This window comes from Cinclus cinclus, chromosome 16 (assembly GCF_963662255.1).
Source record: "Cinclus cinclus chromosome 16, bCinCin1.1, whole genome shotgun sequence".
NCBI lineage: Eukaryota > Metazoa > Chordata > Aves > Passeriformes > Cinclidae > Cinclus > Cinclus cinclus.
In genome coordinates this window covers 8,944,466-8,960,882 of record NC_085061.1, presented here as the reverse complement: position 1 = coordinate 8,960,882, position 16,417 = coordinate 8,944,466, and the positions used below count along the sequence as shown (strand labels likewise).

The 16,417-nt window shown below is 40.9% G+C and overlaps 1 protein-coding gene across 2 annotated transcripts in view; it reads left to right on the top strand.

Moving 5' to 3' along the window:
• BMERB1 (bMERB domain containing 1) overlaps positions 1–10,832 on the top strand; it is a 56,599-nt gene extending 45,767 nt beyond the window's left edge. For both annotated transcript variants that reach the window (XM_062503703.1, XM_062503704.1), the window contains exons 3-6: positions 5,323–5,396; positions 8,055–8,169; positions 9,244–9,326; positions 10,720–10,832. In XM_062503703.1, coding sequence (XP_062359687.1) covers positions 5,323–5,396; positions 8,055–8,169; positions 9,244–9,326; positions 10,720–10,832 — 385 coding nt within the window. The remainder of the gene's footprint in view (positions 1–5,322; positions 5,397–8,054; positions 8,170–9,243; positions 9,327–10,719) is intronic.
• The last annotated feature ends 5,585 nt before the right edge of the window (positions 10,833–16,417 follow it).

Sequence of the window (16,417 nt, the reverse complement as noted above, 5' to 3'; positions counted from 1 at the left end):
TTAGAAGATTTAAGTAACTAAGCCAGGCTGACAGGGACAAAAGGGAGTCAAACACAGAAGAAGAGCATCAGGTGGAGGTTGGTCTCTTCTCCCACATAACAAGCAACGAGGCAAGAGGAACTGGACTCAATTTTCACAGGGAAGGATTAGATTGGATATCAGGACATTTTTTTTTGCTGAAAGGGTGATCAGGCATTGGAAGAGGTTGCCCAGGGCAGTGGTGGAGTTACCATCCCTGGAAGTGTTCACCTGGCATGTGCAGGTGGCACCTGGGGATGTGGTGTAGTGGTGAACATGGCAGTGCTGAGGTAACAGTTGAACTCATTGATCTTAGAGGCATTTTCCAACCTTAACAGTTCAGTGATTCTATAAATGTATTGTGCTCTTGTAGTCCCAAGAATGCTTTCACCATTGCAGATTCCCCACAGCTTTGGCAAAGCCATGAACACCTGCAGTACCCAAAGGCAGCCTCCACTGAAGTCCCTGGAATCTGCAGCTTGACATCATTTCCATCTCTGTAGCAATTCTCTTTATTTCTACACATTTTCATGTCAATCCCTCAAATTCCTCTGTCACTACTGGTTGTTCTTGGCTGGTTTCAGCATGCTCATTGAAGATACCACCAAGGAGATGATCTTTTTATCCCTACATGGAGACCTTCAATTACAAAATCATGTTAGCATGTGACACCCGATTCTCAGGCCAGCTCCTAGACTGGCACTACCAAAGTCTTCAGAACCTCCAACAATTACAAGCATTTTACTCCTGGGGCAGGAATGTATTAAAACAGAACTAAAAATAATCTTAAGTGCCTGCTAACCCTCCTGGAAGAGAGGGAAGGAAACCAGCAAACCTGGACTACATTCCTTTTTTAACTTCAAGCACTTTAATCCAATAACAGGAAACAAAGGAATCTCAGACCTCCTCTTATAGACATGCTAGAGGGAGCACAGATCTATTTCTAACTCTGAAAGTCATTCAGCAAAGGCAGAAGCTCTCTAGACACACTGAACTGCTCTGCTCATCCTGAAATCAATGAAAATGATATTTGATGCTTATGTAGGTGTTACTGATAGTTCTTACACTCAGATATGAAGTATTTGTCGGTCTTATTGGCCATCTCTTTTTTTTTTTTTTTTGGCTGACCGTTAAGGGGGGTGTGTCATGATTTTTCTGTGAGCTTTCACTCTAATTTTTTCCTGTGCATGTCTCTAAATGGCACCTAGGCCTTACACTGGGGAATTCGGTTTTCTTCCTTGGCTGAAAAGAAGATAGACAAACTCAGCTGCTGAGGAACAATTTCTGCTGAAACAAAAGAAAACAATTATTTTGTGTCTGGTACAGAATGTTTCTTTTCCAAGTCCTGCCTCCCCTTTTGTTGCCCAGCCTTTGAGGCTTTGGGGCTCAGCTGAAGGGGAGGGCTGCCCTGCTCCCCCTCAGTGCAGATGATGCTCAGTAGAGGTGACTCATGCTGTCACCTCGCTGTGCATTACTGGGCAGTGCTCGGGGCACTCTCCCCTGGTAGCTGCACCCCAGGAACTTGTGATGGGGCTGAGTCACTGTGCCAGAGCACTGCAGGCTCCCCGACCCACTTATTTTCCTGTCATTTTGCGACGTGTTTAGAAAATCTTCTGCTCGTTGTTTATTTGCTATGAGGTTTGGTTTTCTGTTGTTTCTTTCTGGCAAACAGAGAGTCTGCTTGTAGGTTGTGATGATGTGAAATACCGAGAGATAAAAGAATAATACGTGCATGTGTGATATCTCCAAGCATACAGAAGGGGTTCTGCAATAAGCCATCAAGAAAGAGAAAAGCAGAAGTGCAGACAGCGTGTCAAGAATACATGAAAAGCACACTGAGAATTCATCCCTAGTTCAATACTATTGCAATCACTCCAGGAATGGGTTTGGGCTCCTAACCAGAGAAATGTTTTATCGTACACATAACTCTTATGTTTAGGACTCCTGGGCAGACATTTAAAGCTCAGCTTCAGAGGAAAAGCTGCCATATTGTAACTGCTGTTTGCTGCACTGATGTTTTTTCTACAACGTGAAAAGTGTTTTCGCAGGGACTGGAAAGAATGTACCATCTCTTCCAGAGAAGAGAGAAATCCTCTGTAGGTTAGGGGACCCAAAGGAATTTTTCTCCTCTACTCTGCAGATTGCTGCTCTCCTTAAGATTTCCAAAAGATCTTTTTACTTCCTAAAGAGGTTTGATAGTAGTACCAAAATGCTCCCAAGTCAAACCCTGCTGACCCTTCAGCTTCCAAATGAGAAATACACTGGCATTTGATTTTTTTTTCAGAAGCATCATTAACTTCTTCTGGGACTGCTGTAACTACTCACATCCCACATCCACAGCATAAGGGGGAAGAGAAGGGAAGGTTCATAGTACCAGTACAGATTGAATGGCTTTCCAAGAGATTTCCTTTCCAGGAGTTCCTCTTCTTCCCTTTTCTTCAAGGGTAACTGGCAACTCTCGCCCAGGGCAGCCTGTCACCCTGCATTCAGCACTATTTGCTAGCAGATGTGGGATGTGCTTTATAGTTACAAGTTTCCATAGATCCTGCTTTCATTGAGTCAGATAAATGAAGCTTTGGTATGGTCCCATATGTCCTTCAGCCCTCCCTTTTGTCATTTAACCTTTCTTTTTATTACTTTTTTCCTAATCAGCACTGTGGAGTGGATGAAACACAAAGGCTGGTTGACACAGATGGGAGGAAAGATGTTCCATTTGCTTAAGGGGATTGGTGCAGATGGTAGGTTCAGTTTTTGTCCATCAGCACAGTGCACCAGCCTGCAGAACTGGGACTCTGGAGAGGTCATCTGACTCATGATCTTTGGAATTCATGTGGTCATAGGGCTGTTACAAACCTAAAGTTCTTTGGCCACGGATTTACTTCTCTGCTGTGTGTTACAAGGCGGGAACAAAGTTTAGGTCTCAGGAAAAAAAGATGCTAAGAATATGCATGGAACGCCAGCTACTTGCTCTGAAGTCAGATTAAAAACCAGGCAAAATAATGGGGAGAAAGTGCAGTGAAAGTTGCAACAAGTGGCCAGTACCTTTGTCACAAATTAGGCACAGGGACTCTAGGGACTACTGAACATGAATGATCTTGCTCACTTGGAATATACTGCTGATGATATTTTAAATTCCTGAAAATCCTCAGAGAAGAGCAGTGCCATTAGCTTTGTGGAGTTTCTTAGCTAGGGCAGGCAGCCAAACTGATATAGTAAAGTATTTTAATTAGTGTATTTCAGAGCTTCAGAATGAAGCCAGATCTTCTGAATCATGAAAAAATATCCCTCTTTCTGTCTAACACAGAGATCTCTTTTGTAGAAACTCACTGTTCTCTTCACTAGTTGAGAGTGTGGCCCTATATCATTTGAATATAGCAGTTCAGTGTTGAACATTTCTTGCCAAGAAACTGTCATCCTTGTTAGGCATGGTCATCTTAGTCAAATGTATGAACATGATACCCAAAGTGCATGAGCACTGAATAGATAAGGAGCTGTGAGGCTTGCTCATATCCCAGCACATTTTGAATACTGACCCTCCTGGGAGGAAAGCATTTAAGATTAATTGATAAAAGTAATTTCAGTACCATTTAGTTTGATGGATCTCGAGAGTAAAATAGGCTTTCCTTGTGATGAGCATGAATAATATGAGGAGCCTAAGTAAGAATATTCATCAGTAAAAACATCTCTGCCTCCAAGTGTCCTAACCACAAAGGACAGAGCAAAGGACCCTGTCCTGAGGCAAACAAGCTGATCTTCCCAATAAAACCAAGTCTTACAAGACAGATGGGCAGTAAAAGAGCAGATCCCAGTGGAAGTGACAGAGGTACAGAAATAAGGAAAAGAGGTCAGCAATAAGGATTATTAGGAGAGGTATTTCAGTCGTATTTTGGGAGGAGAGGGGTAAAAAGGCAGCAGGAACAGCTGTCATAGCACTGTGAAAGTAGCAGAACAGGCAAGATGGAGTTAACTCAAGCAGCAAATAATAGAAGGATCAACATGTTTTACTAACAAGAGCAAAGCAGCTGAAGGACAGCTCCCTGCAGAGACCTGCGTTCCTTGCAGAGGCGGCAGGAAAATAAAAGCTCTTGGCTTGTGATTAAAGTCTTATTTGTGCCAGAAACACCCACTTTTTCCACTCCTCACTTAATTCAGTGATTTGGCTGCATTATCCTTTGGGGGCTCACTCTCAGGTACTCACACACTCAGATCCCTCAGCCTTCCTCTGCTGAAACACCACAGTGACAGCCCCTGCCCTGATGGCACTTCAGCTGTGCCCAGGCAACAGCCAGTCCAGCCCTCAGGCACAGGATTGTGAAAAACAAAACCCAGACATCCGTGGGCAAGGAGAGTGTTGGTGAGAGCCAAGCTGAGAATCTACAATCAATCACACAGGCTGGGGTTTGTGCTCTTCAGGGGGTGATTTCAAAATGGAAGCCCCAGATGATGCCCTTGGAGCCAACACCTGAGACTTGGCAGCCACTGTGGCTGAGACACTGAAATAAAACCTGTGCCAGGAAGCTGCTGCTGAAAGCTGCTACCTTCCAGGGGAATGATTCAGCGTGGCTGCTCTCAGGAGAAGCAGCAGTTTCAATGAGAACTGAAGGTGCAGTTTCTGCTAATGTTACTTTTTTATTTTTGAAGCTGTGTTCTGTGTCTTAACATTAAATGGACTTTCTGCACATACCAAGGATTTGAAGCATTCAATATCAGCCATGGAAGACATTCACCTAAGGCACCAAACCTCAAAAATAGATAAATGCCAGATTTTGACAGTTTCCAGATCTCTGGCGTTAAAGCTGAATTATTAGTAAGGTCACAAAGAAAGCTGATAGAATATAAACCTTGCCCTGGCTGTGCCAAATAATGCATCACCCTCTGCTGCCCCTTCCCAGGCTCTCTGCTAATTCTCACCCTTGCTCTTTCCCTGGTGAAAACTCTTGGTGCAGTAAGTGCAATATGGCACCCCTGTCTTTTCCCGGGACCATTATGGATACAGGTGCCCATTCCAAAATGTTCTCTGATGTTCAAGAAAGTAAAAGGCACCTGAAATTATCCACAGTGACAGGTATGAACATACACACAAATTAGAGCCAGTAAGACAAGTAATCAAGGGCTCAGTGGGTGTTTTAGTCTTAAATACCCTTTTCTTTCTGTTAAACTAGGTGAGTAGAGAGTGTCAGGATCCCCTTTCAGGCTGACAGGTCCCAGGCAAGGGCCAGGGTCATGAATTCAGATGAGATCTGGCCAATCCCATCAACACAGAATGGGGTTTGCATGTCTGACCATGCTTTTTCTTTTCTGCAGGATGGATGACATCCAGCTGTGCAAAGACATTATGAACCTTAAGCAAGAGCTGCAGAGTTTGGTAGCAATCCCAGGTAATGGCTGTCTCCATCCAGTTTTAGGATAATACCTGTGTTCCTGACACCATCCCCAGCCATGCATCACCCAGCCATCCCCCAACACTCAGAATCTCCTCCCCACAAGGTGGAGTTTCATATCTTTCCTCTAGCCCTTATTTTTAATTCCCATTTTCCTGCCCATCTCCGTCTAATCTCTCTGTCTCTAAATTTCTTTTCATGCTGTATTTCACTGCTCCCATGGCAGCAGCCCTGCAAATATCACTCAAACAAGGAGCACATTCCTTATTTCTTGCACTCCGTTGGCAATCTCAAGGGAACCAAGTGGCACAGAGATTGTCAGGGAGAAAAGACAAGTGCTGAGATACCAGAGCTAAAAGAGGGAGAGGAGAAGGATTTATAACCATCACTGTGAATGTGATTGATTTTTTCCTTTCTACACCAATCCATTGTCACATCTGTAGTTAAATCTACCTTCTAGGATCAAGAAGAACAGGTTTCTGTGAAAAACAAGGTCCAAAACTCTGATTTGTGTTTTGCCATAAATCTCTGCAAATTCACTGTTTGAAGGAGGGACAGAGTTGTGGGCAGTTCTGCAGTCCTTGGCTCAAAACTCAGCTACCATCAGTGAGGAATTTCACTTCACTACAGCTTGGCCATTTTAGATGATCCACAACAGCCCTACTCTGTTCAAGAAAAAACCAGACAGATCCTGCCAAACATTCAGCAACTGCAGCAAGCCATTTACACCATATATTACTGCACAGCCTCCAGCACCCTGCAGAAATTATTTGCTCCTGCTTAACTATTAAGTCCAAGTTTTGGCTATCCTTTGGCAATCCTCATTTTTCCTCCTCACATTTTATTGTGCAGCTTAGAAGGACAATTTTGTCCTCGGGAAGGAGAGAGAAGGACTTGTGACATAGGAAAGAAGTCTACTCTGAGAACACCCACTCTTAGCTGTGTAAGAACTTTGCCACATTTTGCGTCTAACAGAAATAGATTAATAATATTTCTTACTTTTTCTTTCCTTATGCTTCTTAGTAGAGGACACATTTTAGATTTCTAATAATAGCACTGTTGGTTCATTATTTGTTCAAATGGAAAGGATTACAAATCCCAGAAACTGTGAATGATGCCCCTTGCCTCACTTTTCTCATCTGCAAGCTTTCCTGTCCAGACTTTTAACTAGCAGATAGGGTTTATCAGCTTTCATTCTTTTGGTGCTTCTGCTGTTTGGGTTTTTCTTTTTTTTATCTTTTAGAAATGATTTTCCAGTCTCAAGGCCTCAAGCAGAGACCCACAGACAGCAGTTTCTCCTTGGCACATTCCTAACCTAGGAAAACACTTTGCAGTGTTTTCATTTCATTAATTCACAGGATCTCTACCATAATTTTCTTGTAAGAATACAGATTTGTATAGAGAACTACTCTTTGGTTTCAGTAGACACAGTTCAGCCAATTTCAGTAAATATGGAATCAGTCTTTTAGTACACAGAATATGGTAATATTTTTAGTAGACAGTTTGCCGAAGGATGTAATGGGAGAGCACTTCTCAGTTTAGGAAAAGGATAGATTCAAAGGAAGTAGGAAGTAGCTTCTACCTTCAGAAGTGAGGAGGGTCCTTGCTCCTTAGCCACAAGAGACAAAGCAAGAAAAAGCAGCGACTTCTAAGTGTTCATTTTTAAATCTACTAAAACCAATTGTTTTTAAGTGTCTGATTAATTTAGCTATTTAAAGTGTCTTACAGCTTAAATGAGCAGATGTACACAGCTCAGATGCATTCTTCCCCCAGCTCTCACTGTACTGAGTTGTACAGTTCTCTGGACACAGTTCTACTGCCCAAACCCCAAAATCTTGATCTAATACAAACTGTCTTCATAGCTGATCAAAATTTTAAGCTTCTCAGAGAAATATATGAGCTTGGATTTGCCTCTGGCTTTTTCATCTCTGTTGTACTTGCTAGGTTTGAAGAGTTCTGTCTTAAATACATTTGCTTTATAGCCTGAAACGACAGCTCTGTAATCCCTAACATTTATGAGTTTTGGTTTGTTACAGGCACATCTTTCATGCCACAAAAATTGTTGTTTATAGGCAACCTAATCATTCCAGACTGGCCAATTAGCAAGGACATACAGTAATTACTCAGATTTTTGAAGCACAGGGAAAATAAACTTTCATTTATTTTTCCACATTCTACAATTGATGTTATTTGTGGGGATTTGCAGCTCACCTGCTTTGTCAGAGTAGAAAAAAAAAAGTGTTGTTTTCAACAGAGCTGTCTTGAAACACAGAGAAATAGTTCCTTTTGGTGTGATCTTGCCCTTGAGGTCAAATGGAGTTTGTACATTGGATTTTAACAAAGCATCTTGAACTATTTTCTTGACAAAGCTCTTAAAAAAATTCCAAGCAATGCCTTGCAGAATAATTGAGTATTAAAGGAAGGCTTAGCAAACCCCACAGAGCCTTCAGACCATTAAGCTGAGCAGAGTCAACAGCAGCAGGTGAAGAGAGCACAGAGGCAGTGACCCAGCTTGCTGGGGTTTTGGTGACTCAGGTCTGCAAAACCATCCACTTCAATCAGCAGCTGATTCTCAGACATCTGCAACATCCTACACCACCCCCTCACACTCCCCAGAGTCCAAAGTAACACACTCTTTTCTCTGTTTTTGTCCAGAAAAAGAAAAAACAAAGATGGAGAAGCAAAGAGAGGATGAACTGATTCAGAAGATTCATCGACTGGTACAAAAAAGAGATTTTCTTGTAGATGATGCAGAGGTGGAGAGATTACGGTGAGAACCAAGAGCAACTGAACTTATTTAGTGACATTCCACAAGCCTAATAATACAATAGATTAAGTGACAAAATTTAAATCAACATTAATGGGGGAGAATTGGTCCTTCAAAACAGCTTACCAAGTTAAAAGCCTCCTCCCCATTCCATAGCAAAAACATTAAAAGTAGATTACTCTAATTCTGTGTCTCTTTATCCCACTAATGATTCAGTCATCTCATGAGTAAAGTGAGCTTTGGTCTCTTATTTTCCTACCAGAAACAGCCTGGGCGTTTATCATTTAAAAGAAAAGGATTTATGCTGCTACCAAGTAATTCTCTCAGCATAAGAAGTAGACATTGAATGGAATTCTACAAGGGGCATATTTGTAGACATCTAAAATCCTTAATTTTTAATTATTCATGTTGTCAGGTTGATTACTACTATTCCCACCTTGTCATAGCAAAACAACCCAAACAACAACAAAATACTCCAAACCAACTAAAAAGCACTCAGTAGCAGTGCCTGCCTAAGACATAAGCAGGTTCTGGGGGGGTTTAATCTCTGTAGCTTAGCCCAAAGTTGCCAAGAAAGTTATAGCCTTCCTCAAAAGTTCACCTCCAGCACCCAAATCTAATCTTTTGTCTGAGATGAACACTTTACAAAGAGTCAGTTATGCTCTTCCTTACCCCTCTTTCAGCAGTAAAGACTCAATCCATTTATCCAAAATGACAATATCTCCTCCAGCACATTTAAAATCTAAGCAAGCAAGGATAGGATAAAGCAGAGCTTTTGCCAGAGTCCTGCAGCTGATCAAAGAGAGCTGACCAAAGGCAGCAGCTGACAAGCAGCCTGGGCTAGAGCTGAACCCAGAGCTCTCGCTGAGCCCCGTGTGCAAATCACAAAAGCCTCAGCAGCAGTTTTCATCCAGGCAAATATTTTGCTTTTTAATAAGTGGCAAAACTAAATGTTTCTAAAAATAGCAGAGAAATTAATTGTTTACTAGTGACTTGATCTTAGCTGCTCTAGCTTTTACTGTCCCATTTAGAGAGAAAACTGTCATTCCTCTAACATTGTTTCCTTCTTTCAACCAGGGAAAAAGAAGAAGACAGAGAGATGGCCGAGTTCCTTCGCACCAAGTTAAAACCCATAGACAAAGCAACACAGTCTCCTACCAGTGAGTTCCTAATCATTAAGAAACAAACTAGAACAAAAGTAAAGACTCCAAAAAGAGCATTTTCACAGGGCAGCCTCTGGCAAATGCTAGGTGAAGCTAGCTATATCACCTAGAAACAACACAAGGTGTCAGCAGCTTCTGGCCCCTCTGACTTCAGATACCAAATTACCCCTTAAAACTGAATTTCAGTCACCTATGGCCACTTCAGAATTGCTCTGTATGTTTAAAATATGCAAAGTATATTTGTATACACTGTGCCACAAACTGCTTTTCTAAGCAGCTAGATTTTATTAATAATTTACCTATCTGTTTCTAAAAAATAACTGGAAGAAACCTCTTCAGATCCATACTTGAATATCTGAAACAGTTCACCTGCTTTACTGCAGTCAAGATAGGAACTAGAGAAAAGACTGCAAACTTCCACAGCTGACCCAAATTTCTTACATATTGCCATCAGAAATAGGCTTTTGAATGACCCCCAACCCAAAACACTTGTAGAGAGAATGGCAAGCACGCTGATTTCTGAGAGACTAAGTGGATTGCATGACCCCTTGGAAGCTTTTAGCTGCAGCTTTCAAACAGAACAGTCACAGCCACAGCAGGAGCTCTAGAAGTTCACAGATTGATTTTGCCCTGTCTCAAGAGGAGCTCTGAGACAGAAAGTCAAATGAGAGCAGTGTCCTTCTTAGAAAGGGACTTTGGTCCAGCAGCTGAAGAGGTTTGTATCAAACATTCTGCCATTTTACACAGATCAAGATCTCACTCAAGAGTTCCCAGAGACTGGAATGATGGTGAGGTTCAAGTACAAGGCTGAGAAGAGACATTTTAAGATGCATCACAAATTATTTATACCCCCTTAGTCAAGGGAGCATGACTCATCTCCCTTGTTAGTTTACTTTATTGTTGCTTTTAAATGCAGTTTTAAAGATAAAAAGATTCTTTTCACCCTGAAAAAGGAAAACCTACCTTTATATTGTTCCCTTAATTACAACATCCAAAGCGATGAGAGAATAAATTCTAGCAATATTTTTGTTCTTCAGCTCCATTTTTTGTTGGGAGTTTCACAGTGAGGTGACTTTGTGAAAGGACCCATTATCTGACCCCATGGCTGTGAAAAGGGACACCTGCCTTGAACCAGAGGGAAGTTTACCCTCCCTTTGAGATGGATGGATTCTCTAGTTCCTCTTAACTCCCTTCCCTGAAGAGATAAGACTTTCTGAGCAGTCTCAAACCATGTATCAGCTCTGTCACCACCCAAGTGTTTTGTTCAAATAAAAAAGTTCAGGGTGGGTGGAGAGAGGGTGGGAAAGGTTTGCACCCTCTAAAGCAGAAGTAGGAAGAAACAGTTCAAGCAGCTCTTGGTTCTCATGGTGTCCTGTTTTGAACATTGCAGGCAGCCCAGCAGAAAAGAAGGCAGAACCTCCTCCAAGCAAGCCCACCATTGCCAAGGCAGGGTTGACAATTATTAAAGATTGTTGTGGGGCCACACAGTGCAACATCATGTAGAGCCCTGGGCTTCCTACCCTGCTTGTCTTGTCAATGTTTCCATTGAGTGGAACGGGATGGTGAGGGGAGCCAACAGCATCCTGCTGAGGGAGCAAGAGCAGCTGGCAAAGTGGAACCTATGGACTGGACAATGGCAGGTTCTTCACTCTTGCATGGATCACTCTACACGCATGCCTAAAAACAAAAAGAAATCTATATAGTGGCTGTCCAGGGACCAGAAGAGATCAGAAGTAGGGTCAACAAAAAAACACTCCCATGATACAGGTGAATGAAAAGGGGCTGTATTTTATCCAGTATGGTGTAAAAGAGCAATTTTAATAGGTTATAACTTTAGAAGAATATGTTGTACACATCCCCCCCATGCCAAACTGCACTCAAAATTGCCAAATTATCCTATTTTGGCTACTTTTCAGAACAAAAGCCACAAGTAGCAATGCTATATATAGCACAACTGGTAGAGGAAGCAACTGTAGGATAACTGATGTTGGATACAAAATACCAAACTTGTGTGATGTTCAATGGCTTTGCTGTGGAGTTATTTCAAATTCTTCCTAAAGAATGAGATCAGTAATAAGGATGCTGCAAGTAGCTACAGATTTTTATACCCCATTTGATATCTGAATTACTCAAGTCAAATTAATATTGCTTGCACCAGGGGAAATAAATCCCTGGCAAAGCTTTTGCAAAGCACAGCTACAGTAATCTGTAAATTGATGATGCAGTCCAAGGTTGTGTCACTTCTGTTTTGGATCTTCACCTTCCATGAAGTAAGAGAAATATTCACCCAGGGTTTTATCCATTTTTACAAGCTACATGCAGCAGGAGATTACACATCACTGAGAGATTGCAGGGAGAAGAACAGAAGACAAAAATATAATATTGAAACCATGCTTAAAACAAATATTAATTGTACATTTTGTGACCACAAGAAATATAAACTATCCATAAAAAGCATAGGAAGACGCAAGACACCCAAGAGAAATTGGCCACAAGACAAATATACAAATACAGAAGTAGGTATTTGTGGCAGGAAGATTACATTCTATATAAAATGGTTTTAAAATCAAGGGAAATACAGAAATATTTGTCTGTGTTTCACCATTAAGTGTGTTTCTGGTCTCTATGCAGATTAAGCCTTGTGGAATCTAATATCTTTATATTAGCTGTCAGTAGCTGGTTTGTTTGTGTGATGGTATTCCATATAAATGTACTGTGATAGGTGTAAATAGTAAAATAAATGTACATGGATCTAGTGTGACAATCTCAGGCTTAGAAATAACAAAAGATAGCAAAAAGTTCCTAAAATAATGTTTTGCAAAAGGAACTTCCATTTTGTGAAGCCAGCTAAGTGAAGTGTGTGCTTATATACCAAGGAACCACAGTATAGGAAAGGAGAAAAAATTAACAGCAGTTACCCCAAAAGGATAAACAGTTATTTTCTTAGAAAGAAAAAGTATCTTACTAAGGTTGAAGGCAATAGACACCATCTAAAGTAACTCAGACTATTCTACAAATAAAACCTAATCCCTAGCACTGACTGATTTGGTGAAAAACACTTGCATTTCCAGAATTATTTCAGTATTGCAGACTCACTTGAGACAAAGAACTAATGTCACGAAGTACCTTCAGTTTTAGGGATCAAAGAGGAAAAAACACAAAAGGTTTCCACTAAGACATGAAGCACTTTAATTACTTTGACCAAAGATGTAGGAAAGAGAACAAAGGCCAACTCTCATGTATGGTTATTGCATCCTTGTTGAGACATACAACACCACATTAAGCTCTGTAGCTGTTGAAATCCCTACCTGGTGTGGGTTTGGACTCTGCATAGCACCTGTGTACATTAACACACTTATAGGGAAAACTGCTGTTAGGGGAGAGAATACACACTGGGGGGAAAGAAACACCCATTGGCTTCTGTAGAATTCCACAGCCTCTTGCTGGTGGCCAGTTAAGACATCAGGAATTGTCAGTATCTTAAGAGGCTGATGTTCAGTGTCATTAATAAAGGCGAATGGAAGTCAGGGGAAAAGCTGTAGTGAAGCACCAAACTTTAAACCTTAGGAGGATCAGCTGTGAATGGCACTGACAAGGGGGCCAGAAGGACTCTGCACATGGTTAAGGCCCAAGCTGACTTCTGCACTTGAGTGTTTAACTCAGGCTGTGCTGATGCCTGGGGTGATCCCTACAGGCTGCACAGAACCCCAGGCACTTGGGAATAAGGTGAAATGAGTACAAGGTAGGTTTCCATGAAAAAATTTCATTAGCAAGAAACAGAGACCCTCATGGGAAACAACACTCATCACCAGGCTACAGAGCCATCTCCTTTAATTAAAACCAAGATGAAACACAGCAAGTAGGAATGTGCAATATTCTTACAGTTCAGCACTGGCAGCCAGGGCCCCCAAAGGGACTTGAACTCCAGCAGTGTTAATGAGAGTGAACTTCATTTTCTGAAGTTCTAGCTTGGCTCAGCTGGAAGGGTTTCTGTGTGCCAGTTCTTGTTTTTAATTAGCAACTGCTTCATTTCTGTTTATTTGGGTGGGTTTGAACAGCTTGCCTGTAGTGCACGAGCAGTTCCTTCAGAAGTGGGTCAGTGATGCTGCTTAGTAATAAAGTCCTGGATTTTTTAGATGGTAAGGTCAGATTCTCAACTGTGTTCAACACTGGTTTAGTATTGCCTATCTAGAACACAGCAGAGCCCTCACAGCTGATGCCAAAGCTAACATCTGCAATTAAATCAAATTTCAGAAGGAATCAAGTGTAAAAATCTTAACTCTTATTAAAAAAACAACAAAACAAAAAAACCCAGACTAAATCACTGAATATCCCAAGAAAAACTATGGGCTCTGTAACTTCCACAATCCCGTGAGCACAACACATTATACAATCCTCATATATAAAATCAGCAGAGTAGCAGACAAGCATCTCTAGGTGACTAAATGGAGTAACTGGAGTAACAATTATTTCAGAGTTGAGTTTCAGATGTCAGTCACTGTCAGCAGACAGGAACATAGATTGATTAAAGCACCCGATATCTCTTCTGGAAATCCTGGCTCTTTTGTACCTTCAGAAAGAAGGCAAGGCACTGGAAAAGGAAGAACGTGTAAGGTGGATTTGACACACTCCAGCAAACAGGACTGCGTTCAGTGAAGGATCTTGGTCTACTGAGAACAAAAGTGCTGAAGTGCTATTTGTACAAATCACCAATTGCACCAGCAAATGGTTCTCTTGTACTTTCTCCTAGGCCTAGTGAATCTCTTCCAAGTTAAACAAATTTCCAAATAAACTAAGCTGCTGTGTTATACCAAGCCTTTTTTTCTTCCTGTTACTGTAGGAAAAGTTGGTTGTGGAGTGGAATGGGATGCAGTTTCTGTGCTGCTACACTTTCCAAAAAGAATAAGGTTACTATTCTGCACAAAAGGAATAATGCTTGGGGGTAAGTTAAGAGATGCTACTGAAATAAAGAAAACCCAATCTCATTATGCTCCTAGATGATTTTGGAAGCTCACTGCAGCCCAGAGCCTGCAGAGATTAGAGACAATTGCCAGCCCTACACTGAGAATATAAGGGTCCCAACACATCTGAATATCCAAAGAATTGCCAAGCCAAAAGGGCCGTGATGTTATTGAAATGATCAAAAAATCCTCCTCTCCCCCAACATAACTGGTACCATTGTTATCACAGTGCAGCTTGTTCCACATGGTGCCATCCATCCTATCAACAGCCAGGCAAGCAGGCTGCTTTCAAACAGGACCATATAAAAACATTACTGCACACAGCACTTGACATGGGAGCCTGAGAACACCTCAGCAGCTCAGCCTGCATCCTGACAGCCTCAGCCATGAGTACAGGAGGTGTCTCTCAGATCTCACGTTTAAGCTTGCTTTCTTCACAGCCTTTGTTTCTTAATGAGAGGCAATTTTCTGCAACAACATTTCATGGGAGATTGAAAGAACCAAGACACCAAGAGATGTTTACACTGATACCTAAAAAGTAAATCTCATCAGTTACAGAGATCAGTGGCTTTTAACAGGCTCGATCACAAAACCAGAGATGACTGCAGCTAGTATCAAGTTTCTTGCAGCCATTTACCTCACCCCATCTACACCAACACAAAGTTTGTTGTTTTTCTCCTTCATGACACAGGACAGCTCCTCTGGCAGGATGCAATTCTTCACTTTTGAAGTCAATAACTGAACCTTGAGCCATGGCATGACATGTAGTAGTGCTTTGAACAGCCATGTCAAAATATGCTCAATAACATGCTGAAGTGGCATTTCAGAAATGTCTTGTAAAATTCGCTACTTAGATCTGCTTTCTCTAGCATACATTTAGCTCTATAAGCCATTTTAATAATTACTTGAATTAATTTTTTTCTATCTTTATCCACCTAAGTAATACTAAACAAAAATAGTCATACAGGAAGGAATACAGCATTTAAAGCAATGCTTGCTAGAAAAAATGCTACAAATAGGAGTTAAAGCTATAGCTCACCCTGCAACTAGTCTGTCCTGTTACATTATGGCAAGCAAAACAAGCCCTATTAATTTTAGAAAAATATGAAAGCTATTTCCATTCTAACTTTTTTACTAATTTAAAACACATGGCTCAATACAAAATGAGAATGAAAAGTGAGAATGTTTGCAGGACAAAACCAAAGCAGCATTTAAAATCAAATTCACCATTTGAAGGTAATCACATACCAGGTGCTATGACAGATTTTATTCATTAATTTACTTAGGAACATTCACAACTACTGAAAAATGGAATTACAGAGTGGTGATTTGTGGTGCTGCTCTAGGAAGTTTTCATAAACCACCTGTTCCTCCTTTCCAAGAGGAATAGTCATTATTTTTAATATTACATATTTATTATACTGTTTATATGTAGCTGCTAAGTTTTTTAGGTAATTGCTTTAAAATTGTTTACTGAACAAGTACTCTGCAAGTGTGATTGCTTATCTGTAAGCAGGTCTGACACTTACTCCAGCAGACTCCACTTAACAGTTCAGCTGAGTGAGAATACATCACCAAAAAACAAACAAACAAACAAAAAACTCAAACTTCCCCAACAAAAAAAGTCAGGAGCAGCACATCCAGGTCTTTGCTTTTGTCCATGAAGCTGCAAGATGACAAAAGAGTCCAGTTTAAGTGCATTTTTTTTTATTCTGTTAAAATTTTGAATTTCAATACACTCCAGTGAAAGAAACTTGCCATGTTTATGGTTCCAGAATAATTACCATCTTCAAGCTGGAAAAAGCTATTGGAACTCAAAGGTGATTCATTAACTTTAATAAAGTTCATGTGACCTTATTTGAAACAATTTTAACTCTCAAAGGGAGAGACACACTGAGGATGAACACCTGCTCAATTTACACCCCTTTCTCCATTTTTTCTCTGCAGGCTGATAAATAGCACAGGTTCTCTTCAAAATAAACCCTACACATGACTTTGCATGAAGAGCAGTAAGAGACACTGACTGCATCTGCAAACAGCTCAATTGCAAAAAATTAGGAAAAGCCTCAATATCTAGATTTTATGGTGTTTCTTAGTCTTCACTAAACCCCAGCTCTCTGTTCTATC